A 14,990-nucleotide genomic window follows, 5' to 3' on the forward strand; every position below is an offset into this window, starting at 1 on the left:
CGCTATAGCGATTCGCGAAAGAATTTACAAATCACTATAGCGATTTGCGAAAGACACTACAAATCGCTATAGCGATTTACGGAAGACACTATAAATCTTTATAGCGATTTACGGAAGACACTACAAATCGCTAGCGATTTGTAGTGTCTTCCACAAATCACTATAGTGTTTCGTTGGAGACCCGAAAATACTACAAATTGTTGTAGGAAAGCCCGATAATAATACAAATCGTTGTTGGAAGGCCCAAAAAAATTTTGGTCCGGAGGGCGCTGCCCCCCGAGCCCCCGCCAGGGGCGGCCCCCCCTAGACCCCCCCGCCCGCTGACCGTGCAGCGGGATCCGCGCCAGGGGGGAGCCCCCGGACCCCCCTCCTATAATGGCAAAAACTCTAAATCAGGCACAAAAGTAGAGAGAGAAGGGAGAGTGAGTGAGAGGGTTGATGTTCATGGCTTTCTCCAGGGGGAACTCTTTACCTCCTTTGATTTCTTTTCTAGAGAGAGAGAGAGGGTTTTACAGTGTTTTACGGAGAAGGAAGAAGAAGAAGATGACGATGGAGCAATGTAGAATCGTCTGTTGGATGTGCACAGAAGTAGAGAGAGAAGGGAGAGAGAGTGAGAGGGTTGATGTTCATGGCTTTCTCCAGGGGGAACTCTTTACCTCCTTTGATTTCTTCTCTAGAGAGAGAGAGGGTTTTACTGTGTTTTACGGAGAAGGAAGAAGAAGAAGATAACGATGGAGCAATGTAGGATCGTCTGTTGGATGTGCACAGAAGTAGAGAGAGGGTTGATTGAGTGAGAGGGTTGATGTTCATGGCCTTCTTCAGGGAGAACTCTTTGCCTCCCTTGATTTCTTCTCTAGAGAGAGAGAGAGGGTTTTACAGTGTTTTACGGAGAAAGAAGAAGAAGACTTTGAAGAGTCAACATCATCCTCGACTTTCTGGATGGAGGACATGTTTGTCCTTTTTTTGAACGGAGAAAGAAGAAGAAGACTTTGAAGAGTCAACATCATTCTCGACTTTCTGGATGGAAGACATGTTTGTCCTTTTTTTGAACTGTTTGTTTTTTCTTTTTTGAATGAAGGGCATTTTTGTCATTTTCTCAAACAATCACTTTATGAGAAAAATAGCAAGAAAGGGTACTTAAGTCTTTGCAACAACACCAGAGTCCGATGCAAAGTTATGTCAACATACACGGGAATACGAGCCCCATGTGCTTGTATACGTGGTGCTCATTCAAAGCCCCGAACACAGACGTGGGATTCTGTGAATCATCGGGGGCGAACATACACCACCCTCTCTCTCTCTCTCTCTCTCTCTCTCTCTTTCTCTTTCTCTCTCTTCAAGGCGTGAATCTTAAGACTACGTACTTCGCTCCTTGCCCCATTCAAAAGCCACAAAAAACAATATGTTTGGATACCCCACCCAACCCAGACAGAGAGAGGGAGAGAGAGAGAGATTATAAATTGTAAGAGTTAATTAAACTTTGAATTTAAACTAAAACAAACATTGAAAGAAGCGACGAAAAACTGTTTATCTAATTTTTAAAGTTATTAGCTATTTTGCTCTACTTATCATGTACTTGAAAGATTAATCGGCTAACATAACCCTTAGCTACGGAGGGTTGTTATGATACTATAATGTTCTTCAATGTATGGCATCAACATGATCAGCTGAAACTACTATTCAAAATTATGGATGTCCACATGCAAAAACTCTTGCACCATATTCTAGTTTTGAAAAATATGATTCGTTTTACAAGAACAACTTGATCATGTTAATTGATGAATATTCTGCTTCCATGACAAAACAATATTTGAAAGCATCCCAACCAGCAAAAAGACCAAATACCCAAATGAAAAAAAAATGGGTCTGAAATCAAGATTTAGATTTAGAATTGAAAACTCAGCCAAGGTCATTTATTCATTAATTTTGCTATTGTTTTCAAGTAGCTGCAGAAGTGTGCTGTGGGAATGGAAAGAACCGTGTTCTGGGGTTGCTTCTGCTGTTTTCTGCTGAGACATTGCGTTCACACGAGGGGCAGATGCTTAGTGTTGTAGCAGGGATTTGGATGCAACATGGGTTTGTAAGAGTTAATGTTTTTAGTGCTCTGAGCTCTTCAAGCTCCCTCTGTAGACGCCGGTTTTCCTCTGTTAGCGTTTCACAGCACCGTTTCAAGTGCTCGCAATCGACCTCAGTTTGCTTCAGCTTAGTCCTGTTTTTGTTATGAGATATTGTCAAGAATTTAGCAGATTGAAGGCAACGTGCAGGTAAATAGAAAAACAGGTGTTGATGAGGTTACCTTGCTCTCCTGTTTTGAAACCAGACTTCCACTTGGCGCGGTCGGAGATTCAGTTGCTTTGCCAGGACTAGCTTTTGTTTCTGCAAAATGGAATGCTGAGTTATGCCCCCCCTCTCTCTCTCTCTCTCTCTCTGTCTGTCTCTCCCTCTAAACCACTGAATTATGCATTGGTTAAGTGGGTTTGCAATGAGATCTTTGTGCAGGAAACAAGCGAAAAGCAAGTGAGAAGCAAAGGAAAAGTGAAGGAGAAACGAAAAATATAGATATTAGTATGAAAAACGCATAAAACAATAGGAAAGCAAGGGCAGGCGATAGGAATCAAGTGAGAAATAAAAGAGATGCGAGAAGAAAGCGATTTGAAAAGTGAGAAGCACACTTCCTACAAATGAAAAGGTTTCTCACAAATGAGAAGTGACTTTCCCTATGCTGGCCCCAAAGTGTGCTGTTTTCCTCTTCGAAAGTGCACTTAAACTATAGATTGGAAACAATAGATAACAGTGCACCAAATCAAGTAAGATTGAAAGTATGCTGACTGACCTGTAGAATTTGGTGTACGTGAATGGAACAGCAGCATCCAACTGTTGTCTACCTTGAAGCATGATGTGGATGGAGCTATGATGCTTACAGAAATGCTTAGTTTAATGTATTATACTGAATAGTTAGAGCATGCAATACAATACTCTTCATTGATCGATTTCCCATGCTTTTCTCTCTTTTTTTTATTAACAGGGAGAGACCGCCGGTATAGTTTGGAAGTCCTTTAGTGTCAGAGATTCTACGTTGACCATGGCCCTATATTAGTGTAAAAATCTATTTGGCTTTAGAAATTATAAGTGTAAGTTTTTTTGTTCAATCAGAGCTCATAGATGTGTTCAGCATGGTCCAATTGCCAAGAGTAACTGTTGGATCTTGTTTTTTAATAAAAAATACAGTTTTCAAGTCATGAAAATTCGAATATTGTGAACTGTTCGACTTTTGAAGGTCTTCCAAAAACCTATTTGTGTAATATAATTAGATGATTCAAGAGCCAATTCCCACTAAGCAAACCATGTAGATTACGTCTGTTAAGATAAATTCAAGAAAAATAAAAAAAAAGTCAGTCTGAACAAGTTTCACATTGGTGAAGTTTGAAAAATCACACACACAAGGAAATTGGTACGCATGAACTCATGATAGGAACAAACTACAAACCCCATACAAACTGACATTTTCCGCACTTTTTCACTTGTCCAACCCCATAGATGTGTTTGGCATGATTGTTTCGTTAGGAATCGTGGATCTTATTATTTTCATGAATAAATATGAAATTTTCAGTCTTTAATATTTACAAATTTTAAATAATTTATTTTCAATTTATTTTAAACCCGCTCATGTGTCCTAATCAATTGATGGATGAACCAATTCCTATAAAATTAAACGTGTAAAATACATCTATACATTCAGTTTAAAAAAAATACTAAAAATACTGATTCATGTGAACTGTTTCACGGATGCAGTTCTGCTTATGCATTTCTCTCTCTCTCTCTCTCTCTCTCTCTCTCTATATATATATATATATATATATATATATATATATATAACTGAAAATATTAGGCCCCATTTCTCGTTCTGCGCCCCTTTCTATCCCATAGGTTTTAAGTATTTTCTGAACTGTTAGATGTGTTCAGCATGCTCAATTTAGTGGGAATTGACTATTGGATCATGTTTTTTCAAAAAAATAATTTTTTTTCTGAGCCAGGAAAACCGGGAAAAACTGGTACCTTCATAGCCATTGATTTTTGATCACCGAAAAAACCTATATACATGTCATATTCCGGAGATCCAAAAGTCGGTTCCCACTAAACAAAACCTATAGATCACATCTACGATGTTCTGCTATTTTTGAAGAGGCCTAACAAGACCTAACGAAAAAGGGGTCTAAGGAATGCATTACTCAAAAAAGAGTGCCTAACAAAAGAGGGCCCCATGTTTTTTTTATATCGTTCATGTTTCGAATGAACAACATCTGAATGGTTTAAAATGAACGGCTCACAATGAGCCTTATTTTCTGATTGATGGGTGTCATTCATCCAAGGTGCCTTTGATCATCTCTCTTCTTTGTTAGGCATCCAAGGCAGAAAAGGTTCAGAAAGAAATACCAAAAAAAGTAATGTGTTCCTTGGGCTCTCTTTTTTTTTTTAGGCCTCTTCAAAAATCATAGTTTTATTTTTTATCACATCTAACACTGTAGACATGATCTATAGGTTTTGTTTAATGGAAACCGACTTTTGGATCGTCGCTGACTTGTCAGGTCTTTTTGGTGATCCAAAATCAATGGCTATAAAGGTACCAATTTTTTTGCTCATAAAAATATGTTTTTTCATAAAAAAACATGATCCAAGAATCAATTTTCACTAAATTGAGCATGCTAAACATATCTTAAGGTTAGATCTATCATAAAACACTTAAAACTTATGGGGCGGAACCAGAAATGAGGCCTAATATGCTCACATCTCATATTTATATAAATGAAATTAAACCTACTCACTAAAAACATGTCAAACCTACCCACTACAAGTTTTATTGAATTTTTGGTATTTTTTTCAAAATTCTGACGGTACAAATATGATCTATATGCTTGTTTTTACAGGAATCAGTTCTTGGAGCATTTGATTATGCATGAATAGGTTTTTTATAAGTTTCAAAAATCAAAGGCATATAATTTTCACAAATTTGCGAGGCTCCAAAATTCATGATCCAAGTGTCAATTTCTAGTAAATCGATCATGAACACATCTATTGAAAAAAATACAAAAAAAAAAAACATTGGGTAGGTTTGACATGTTTTTTAGTGGCTATCTGCAGCCCAACTGGTTCTTGCTAGTTGGAATGATTGCCAAGACAGCATAAGGACACATGCTGGTGTGTGGTTGAGGCCAAATTTCTTTTTTTTTTATATTTTTTAATAAAAGTACATTTTAACTATTAAAATTTTATTTTATTTTTATTAATTTAACATTAAAAAATCATGTCTTATATTTTCCAAAAGTCGAACTCACGTCACGTATCCTGGTAGGTGTTAGCGAATGTTTGTGACACAGATGGCTTCTCTGATGGCGCCCGTGAAATTAGAATTTTTAGCGGTCAAGCGACTGAAGCCACACACGATGACGTTTCTGAAATAGTCGTTGCACGGGCACAGACCATATGCAACTTTCGTGGGGCCCATTATTTGCGAACATTGATTATTGACCTTGACAATTTGAAAACAGGTTTCCGAGTGGCCTACCAAGACCTTGATAAATCTGGAGTACATCACCACCGCTAATTTCCAAAATCCAACGGTTCTCAATGTGAACCCTAATATGTGACGTCCATTGATAATAACAACACTCTATGGGGAATAAAAAAGTGGTTGAGGAATGTCGCAAATCTCGTTTGGATATATAAAAATACAAAAAGTATATATCAAATTGAAAATAACATATAAAAATTGATTAAAACCATAATAAAACTACTTACGAATGAAAGGTCAAAACTGTTAACATCATCATGGCTAGGTCTTTGATCCTGAGGATGGTTTCTCCTGTGTCAATATCAGAAAAAAAGAGTATATATGATCTATGATGAGAGTTTTATAATTTTAAGCTGTTTGGATTTGAATCCTCATGTATTTAGCTGATTTGGATCCTAGCGGTCTGCTAGCACTAACTATCTCTCCCTGCTGCATGAAAGATGCTACAAAACTTGCTTACCGGATTAAGGGTGCTGTGCTCCCTGAAGCTTTCCTCAAGATAGGCATATTGCTCCTTTGAAAGGCGCAGCTTCTTCCTTGCAGATGCGCCTTCTTCGTCATCACTGCATCTCGAGCCAGCTCTCTCTGTTTCAGACTCGTTTGTGAGAGCCTCCCATTCTCTCTTCACACTTCTACCATGAGAGTTCGGAACGGTAACGGCCGCATTGCCGTTGATGGATCGATTGGATCTCGGGGCTGTTTTTCACATCAAGAAGAAGCTCTACATCAAAATCAAATGACAAGATTGTAAATGAGTAGAATTTCTCTACTAAATTTGTTGAAATCATTGATAATCTGCTATTGCATCCCATATGATACTAAACATACTAACTGTATCTAATTAACCAACCAACTTGTTTGTCATTAAACATAAGATTCATATTGAGAACTTATTATGCACAAAGTATGCATATTGTATACTGGTCAAATCTATAGGCGTAACTTCTCTGTATTCATCAAGATCATAACCTAAGCTAGCTATCCTCTCTATGTTCTGCATCCAGTAAGATACTAAAGATAATACCTTGCCGCAAGGTCGAACCTGGGCCTACTCTCCTATAGGCAGGGGGATCTCAAGGACTTTGCCAACCAGAGGCCGCCAGTCAATGTGCAATCGGTGATGAGGGTTTTTCTCCCCCCCAAAAAAACCTTTATTTAATGCACCCAACAACTTGTTTGTCATTAAACTTTAGATTCGGGAGCTTATGCACAAGGTTAGCGCGTGTACACACACACACACACACACACATATATATATATATATATATATATATATATATATATATATATATATATATATATATAATGCGTTCTTTCTGCCCACCTTCTTGTTCTGCCCCATTCTTTTCCCTCAAAATTATTTTTTTTGGTATTTTTTTCACATCCAACACCATAGATGTGATTTATAGGTTTTGTTTAGTGGGAAACGGCTTTTATATCATCAGAATCTGACCTGTATACAGGTTTTTCTAGTGATCCAAAATCAATAGCTATGAAGGTACCAGTTTTCCTCAGCTCATAAAAACATGTTATTTCATCAAAAAACATGATTCAAGAGTCGATTCCCACTAAATCGAGCATGCTAAATACGTCTACTGGTTCAGATCTATCATAAAACACTTCAAAACTATGGGGCAGAATGAAAAATAATATGTTGAGCTCTCTCTCTCTCTCTCTCTCTCTCTCTCTATATATATATATATATATATATATATATATATATATATCAAAGCCAATCTCCGCAGTTAACAATTTAAAAAAATTGCACATCAAATGCTAGCACATTTACTACTCCAAACAAATAATTTATGACCAAACTTCTATCTTAACCCGGTGTAAGGTAGAATTGTGACAAAATATTTAAACGACAAAAAACGGCTGCCAATATTTCGTGAGATTTCTGCATTTTTTGTTGACAAAATATATATCAGGTGAAAAAATAAATTTAAAAGCTATGAAAATTTTATGTAAAAGAAACAGGATAATAAAAGAATATAAAAAAGGACTGCTTATATAGCTGATAAAAAAGAAGACATGGTGTTAAAATCGCGATAGATATCACTATATTTTTGGCAGTTTAAAATGGCTGACAAAATTATATCACGATGTTTTCACTATATTTTCGAAAATCTAACGATATTTGTCACTTTGTGACAGAGAAGGAAGGATATATATATATATATACACATACCTATTACAGTCGAGGATAAATTCAAATCTACTCGCAAACTTGGGCTCATGGGAAGCAAATCAAACTGAACCAGTCGATGATTCTTAAAACCTTTAATTACACCATCTCTGTCACCACTGTAAGGCATGCCTACTGCTATCCGAAGGTCTGCTGCTGTACTTGTTGTGGCCTCTTTTGGTGCTTCTCCAATGGACAAACCGAGCTCCATTGCAGGATATACAACCTGAAAGCTTTGCAGGTGTGGAAGAAAGAAAGTGAGAAATGGAGAAGAGAACGCCACCTACCACTTGGGACTTTGAAATAATAGCATAGTCTTGAGAGAGGTTTTTATACGTAGGGTTGTGGGGTTTTGTTGCTTTTGAGATGACGAAAAAGAAGAGAAAGGAAACAAGAAACGGTAGGTGGTTTTTGACCCAACGTACAAAGAGGGTTGATGAACACACGTGAAGGCTGGATGGCTAGTATTTAATGTACGATGGAGCCCATCCTATTTCAAAGGATAACGATGGAATCCGAGTTCAATAATGTAAGAGAAAATGTCTTGTATGCCCTCAAGGATGTGTCCCTTGTGTCCTCTTCCTCCAGGCAAAGCATCAGGCTCTTTTAACAAATGTAAAAAAATATCAAAAAAATAATGTTTTTAGTATTATTTTAATTGTTTTAACACGACATCTCATAATAATTTTATTATTATTTTTGAGCTGATACAGAATGATTCACTTGAGTATCGGTATCGGCCAATGCAGCTGAACCTGTGGCCAAAAGATTCAGGGCCCATACCGATACTGACAGCATTGAGAACAAGCAGTCTTTCTTAATGTCATAAAAAAAAAATTAGAGTAAATAGCAAATTTGATGCTATGTGGCCAAACGTTCCTAAACGACATCTGGATCATAAATACCATGTGTTTGAGTCTGAATCACTAACACGCGCCTAGGTCGCCCAAGTGGTAGCAGGCTTGTGGAGAAGGCGCTGACCCCTTCATCCCAAGTTAATTCGACTCCCACTGAGTGTGCGGGTGCCTTTCATTAGTGAACTTCACTTAAGCACTTGGGTGACTGTGATCATACACCCGGAGATTATCTGCTTCAGCAGAGAACTTCATCATCATAAAAAAAAAAAAATCTGAATGTCCAGAGATTTGCTACTATCTGTCTGAATCAGGGTCAATGTCATAAATCTACAACTTTGATATCTTGAAAATTTGGCTTTTTTGAGAAAATCTTGAAAAAACATGTATAAGTAAAAATAAATATAAACATGTAAAATATGTACAAGATAGTGTTGACTTAAAGTGGATCCAAGATGCAACGCTGCAGATTTTCAAAACAAAAGTTTGTCAAAAAATTATTAATTTATGATTTTTTTCTCTTTGCAGCAAAATTTAAAAAAACAATTTAATAGCAAAAACAAACGATAATTAGTTGCCGGTTTTAAAAGATGTCAGGTAAGTCACAGGCATGTGGCCAACCACCCATTGTCCACCTAATATTTCACTTAAGCAAACCAAAATAAGTTATTTATTACAAAGTACGGCTTGTTAAAACAGTACTAGATAAAATTGAGTTTGTAAATGAAATGTCCAACATAGTCTAGAGAAACTCTAGATCTCGATGTCGCCTAGCTCTGCATATTACACTACAGGTTCAACATCTTTATCTTCTATAAAACAGGGTCAGAACCATTGCTGGTCTGGAAGAAAGAATTTCAAATCTAACAAGTATAATATTTTGAAGCATAAAGAGCCACTTTAGGACCGTTGTTAAAAACATCATAGCTCAAGTTTCTGTGACTTAGCGTATCGATATCCCATGAATCGAAACATGAGCTTCTCGAGCATAGCTTAGCCATGCAGATATAATTTGGGTCCCTTGCTCAGTTGGTTCAAAAGTTTACTAAGATCAATAACTTACATAAGGTGATACATGAGTAACACCAACACACATTCATTCATTCATCGTTATACTTATAGCTAATGTATTGTTTCGATGATTACTAGTTTACCCCTTGGCACGTGAGAGAACTTGACATCGGCATCAAACAAAGTCATCTTGAGGTTTATTATGCTATCTATTTTTTTATACTTTAGAGGCCGAAGTGACCATGTGCATAGTGAGGTGACATTTTTTATGTTGGGATAAACTCCAGTAGGCCGGTTTGGATGTATCCTTCTACTGTAGTAGCGAGGTTCAATCCCTAGATTATAAGGATAACCCGACCTCCTAACCTTCGAATGACGGAAGACCACTTGAACTCTTTGGTTCATAATATCATACATGCCACTCGATGTGGTACCATCATTGTCTGCCTCGATAAGTATGAAGTCCTGAAGGGGTTTGATGACAAAATCTTTCTTATTCAGACGTTGAGTACCATATAAGCAATCCAGTGCATTCTACATGAAGGAAATATGAACCCAAACCCACTCAATTTTTTGAAACACAGGTTGGTTCCCGTGTGGTTAGGGATTACCTTTATGTTTTATTTATATGCTTGCGAACATTGCTCTTGGCATCTATGACCTTCATGAGTGCTTCACCCCTTATCAGTGGACAACCCACTCTGGTACAACGACACTTACGAGTGTTATTATAGTATAGTGTTTCATAGAGGCATGCATAGACAAGGATCACTTTGTACCGACTACTCAGGCTATTTAGTCGCATCGAGCACATGCATAATAAGGCACAATCGCTACTTCGACATATCGGCCCTTATGAGTATGGTGCCCTTGAAAGCAAAAATAGAACAATCCATCCAGGCAGGTGTACTGATAAAACTTGGTAAAAAATTGATGGATTTCTTTTCTTTTTTTTTTTTGTAGCAAAATTTAGAAAAGGTTTTTAACAACAAAAGTAGATGATAGTTAGTCGTTGATTTAAGAAAATATCAGGCAAGTCACAGGTATGTGGCAAAGCACTCATTGACTACCAAAGTATTTTATTTAAGCAAACCAAAATGAGTTATTTATTATAGATAGTACAGCTTGGTAAAGCAATACCAAATAAAACTAGGTTTGTAAACGAAATATCCAACACAGTCTAAAGAAGCTCTGGATCGTGATGCCGCCCTACTCCGTATATCACACCATAGATTCGATACTTGTATCCTCCATAAAACGGAATTAGAACCATCGTTGGTCTGGTAGAAAAGCATTTCAATTCTAACAAGCATAAAACTTGAAAATATGAGAAGCCGCTTAAGGGCTATAGATGGAATATCATAACTTAAGTCTCCATGACTTAGCGTATCGATATCCCATAAATCAAAGCAAGAGCTCATCGAGCTTAGCTTAGCCATGCAGATACAATTTGAGTTATTTGCTCGATCGATCCAGCAGTGTACCGATATCAATACCTTACATAAGGTGATGCATGAATAATAGTAACATACATTCATTCATTGATTCATCATTGTACCTATAGGTAATGCATTATTTTGATGATTACTTATTAACTCTCTGAAATGTGAGAGAACTTAACTTTGGCGTCAAATGAAGCTATTTGGAGGTTTATTATGTTATGCATTTTGTATACCCTATAGGTTTGAGTGACCATGTCTATAGTGAGGCAACAGTTTTCATGTCGGGAGACCCCTACCAGTCCGGTTCATATGCATCCTTCTATTGCAGTAGCGAGGTTCAATCCCTAGATCTTAAAGATAGACCGACCTCCTAACTTCTGAGTGACAGGACACCACCTGAACTCTTTGATCCATAACATCATACATGTCACTCGAGATGGTACCATCATCGTCATTCTATGATGAGCGTAAGTCCTGAAGGGGTTCAACAACATAATCTTTCTTATTATGACGTCGAGTGCCACATAGGCAATCCAGTGCATTCTGCACGAATGGAATATATACCCAAACCTCACTAAGTTTTTTGAAGCATGAGTCGGTTCTCGTATGGTCAGGGACTACCTTTATATTTTGTTCATATGCATGCAGAACCTCGCTGTTGGCATCTATGGACAACCAACTTCAGCACAACTACCCTTACGAGTATTGTTGTAGTACAATATTTCGTAGGGGCATGCATAGACAATGATCGCAGTGGATGGACTGCTCTGCGTATTTAGTCGCATCGAGCATTGCCCTAAAAAGGTGCAACGACTACTCTGACACATTGGCCCTTATAAGTACGGTGCCCTTGAAGGCAAAAATGGAATGAGCCATCCAAGTTGAGTTTCAACAATGGAGGCATCATCATTTCATTCATACTAGCTCATGTGGGTAATTTTGCAAAAATTTTGGCAGCACCTCGTCTATTTGACAAAGGAAGCGTGATGTTACTTTTTGCTTAAAGAGTATCTTTTCAGAATTTTTGGCAGCATCTCTTCTATTTAACGAGAAAATCGCTATGCTCATTTAAGTTCTGTGAACATCTTGTCAACATTTTTGGCAGCATCCCCCTGTTTATCACGAAAACTTCTCCATTCGTTTGGAGATAAATGTGCACCATTGTGCATACTTTGCATCTTCTATGGTTTATTGGAAACTCAGGCCTTATTGAGGCCATACGTTGGTGACTCAGATATTTACAAAACAATAGTTTTGCGCAAATGTGAAACCTTTTCAATAAGAGTTTCTTCACCGAATAATATTTTAAACAAGACAAGGCATTTGGAATCGCTTTGGCGATAGAGAACAATCACAATTTGTATGCTTATTATAGCATAACTATATATAGTAAAAGTGAGAGCATGTGTACATAATAGCGCAACGACAATGTAAAATACGTAAGTAAGGCACGGTGGGTTAAACCACACATCAGGCTAAGTAAATTATGAAAAGCAGAAGCCTTGGTGCATAAAGCATGACAATAATATGAAAATATGTAAGCAAGGCCCGATATATGAAACCACGCATCGAGCTAAGTAAATTGCAAAGACCAGAAGCCTTGGCACATAAAGTGCAACAGCAGGACAAAATGCGTAAGCAAGGCCCGGTGGGTGGAACTACGCACTGGGCTAAGTAAATTGCGGAAAGCAGAAGTCTTGGCGCCATATATCGTGACAACAAGACAAAATGCGTAAGCAAAGTATATATATAGTAAATAGCGAATTAGTCGTAAGGATATGCGCATACACACCGAAGAAATCTTGTGATGCCCTAGTGGGTGTAATCCAATGACTGACTCTATGGCACTTAGTTCACAGTAACGATTGATCGACAATTTTTTAATTTTGTCCAAAGAGTGACTTATGGCTCCTTGACGGTTTGAACATATATCCCTGAGGATATATATATTCTAAGTATAATTGGCTATGTAAAATTAATTTGTTTCACATTTTGGGTTAATATAATAAATTTACATAAAATATCTCTTAGTTTTATTCAAAAATTTTTACTGAAAAATTATGGGGTTTACATCATTACTCTATTAAAAGAATTTTGTCATCAAAATTCTGTTACGAGTACTATATGAATAGCATGAGATATTTCTTCCTCATATTGGATTGATAATGTAATCAACAACAAGACTAAGTAGGCATGATGTTTCTTTCACTAGTATGTCAACGTATTCATCCCAGTCAGGTATCGGATAAAAAAATTTGCAATTATTTGTAAAGTGTCTAAGTAGGTGTGGTGTGTCATTCACCTAGTTCATTATTACATTCATTTCAATCATTACCTCATATCACAATCTATAATCGATGGGGGTATGCTTGTTATATCTGAGTTCAATATCAAATCATGCTACAACAATGGCAGCAAAGCCAAATCCATAGTCTTCCAACATGCTATCAATCATAGCCATTCTATGCGTCTATTTCATATACCTTGATCATTTTCAAAAGGATTTATCATATTTGAACAAGTTTTCTATCAGACTACCTGGTCTTGAAAATGTATCTTCTCACAGGCTCATTCTCATTGGACTTACCTGACATTGGAACTGTACCCCCTCACGGAATCGTCCTACCCAAGCTACTGATTTTGAACATATAGTATAAGGTCCCTCAGAACTGCCTGATTGTAGAGCTGTATATCCTCACAGACTCTCTCTGGCCAAACTATCTAATCTTGGATATATAAAACCTCACAGGATCCTCCTCTTAGGAACAGTTTCTCAACGGTTTACGAATTTTAGCAAGTGACTTCTAGTATTGTAATTGCACAAACACAATTACCCACTCATAGGGTCAATGGCCACCAATTTAAGACCAAACACATATATTTTCAATTAACAAGTCACAAGATTATCGACCACTATTTTATGGAAAAAACACATATTCATTTAGATAACCATACACAAGGTCATGAGCCACCTGTATGGGCTCGAGCATTTAATTGATTTTATGTTATTTTATGGTTTTTTATACCAAATACAACTTCTACCTATCAAGGGTATTCTAGTTCCTTGATAAGGTCACCATTTGCAAGTTGTTTGGTATTTTCGTAAATAGTATTCATTTTAGCGACAGATTTGTTTCTCTTGTTAATCCGTCGCTATTTAGCGATGGAATTATTCTGTTGCTAATTCTATATTTTCTTGTAGTGAGTGTAGACATGACCCACCATAGGTTTCTGCTTTGTCTTTAATAGTGGCAGTCATTGGAAAGAGGGACATTTTTGCGTTTGTTGGGAGGGTTCTGCAAATTCAATATTTCTCTGTTGATTATCTGAGGTCTTCTTACGACATTCTCTTATACGAAGACCCTGATTGTCGCAATATAGACAACCACCTGTGTTGCGGGGATAGGCCTGTTTGGGGTGTTGTGTGATACACCTTGAACAACTAAAACTGGACTATTGGTAGGGCTGAATGACTCCCTTCATTTGCGATGGCCTCTCGACCAATGAAACAAAGTTCTTTCCTCAAAACTCCCTCTAAGGAAAAGGTGGTCGTGATTCATGCCCACCTGGGAACGTCCTCTTGTTGTTCCTATCATTTGTTGTTGGTTTCTTTCCTATGATCCCCTTAGATCGCTCTTAGTCCATATTTATCCTCGAAGTTGCTGCTATGACAACTTAGAACGTCTGGGCATGCTTGTTATCACACGAGACTGCAACCCTTTCCGTAACTCATTGACGTATTTGTCAGCTATTTCCTAGTCAGTCTCGAACAACCTGAAGCAGTACGCTTGAGGTTTTGAAATTTGGTAGTATAGTCGATGAGACTCGTACTACCTTGTTAAAACTCCAAAACTCCATATTCTTCTGGTTTTTAGAGTGTATAGAGAAGTAGTTATCCAGTAAGGCCCTTCGAAAATCACCATAAG

At 37.4% G+C, this 14,990-nt stretch overlaps 1 protein-coding gene across 1 annotated transcript; it reads right to left on the reverse strand.

Annotated features, from left to right (window-relative positions):
• Window positions 1-1,701: 1,701 nt before the first annotated feature.
• Window positions 1,702-7,987, reverse strand: LOC149819087 (homeobox-leucine zipper protein HOX15-like). Its single transcript, XM_089985525.1, has 4 exons — window positions 7,761-7,987; window positions 6,030-6,265; window positions 2,297-2,376; window positions 1,702-2,209 (listed from the first exon to the last, which is right to left on the reverse strand). Exons 1-4 carry the CDS (start codon window positions 7,966-7,968, stop codon window positions 1,939-1,941), a joined length of 795 nt encoding a protein of 264 aa, XP_089841651.1. The 5' UTR covers window positions 7,969-7,987; the 3' UTR covers window positions 1,702-1,938.
• Window positions 7,988-14,990: the final 7,003 nt, after the last annotated feature.

This window comes from Nuphar pumila, chromosome 13 (genome assembly GCF_984573655.1).
Source record: "Nuphar pumila chromosome 13, dmNupPumi1.hap1.1, whole genome shotgun sequence".
In the NCBI taxonomy this organism is placed as follows: Eukaryota; Viridiplantae; Streptophyta; class Magnoliopsida; order Nymphaeales; family Nymphaeaceae; genus Nuphar; species Nuphar pumila.

Excerpts from the sequence above, each read along its gene's own strand:
- LOC149819087 (XM_089985525.1), bottom strand. The coding sequence starts at position 7,968 with ATGGAGCTCGGTTTGTCCATTGGAGAAGCACCAAAAGAGGCCACAACA. Across the intron at positions 6,266-7,760 it reads TTTATCCTCGACTGTAATAG|CCCCGAGATCCAATCGATCC; the intron begins GTATGTGTATAT and ends TGTGAAAAACAG. Across the intron at positions 2,210-2,296 it reads TTTCAAAACAGGAGAGCAAG|GACTAAGCTGAAGCAAACTG; the intron begins GTAACCTCATCA and ends TAACAAAAACAG.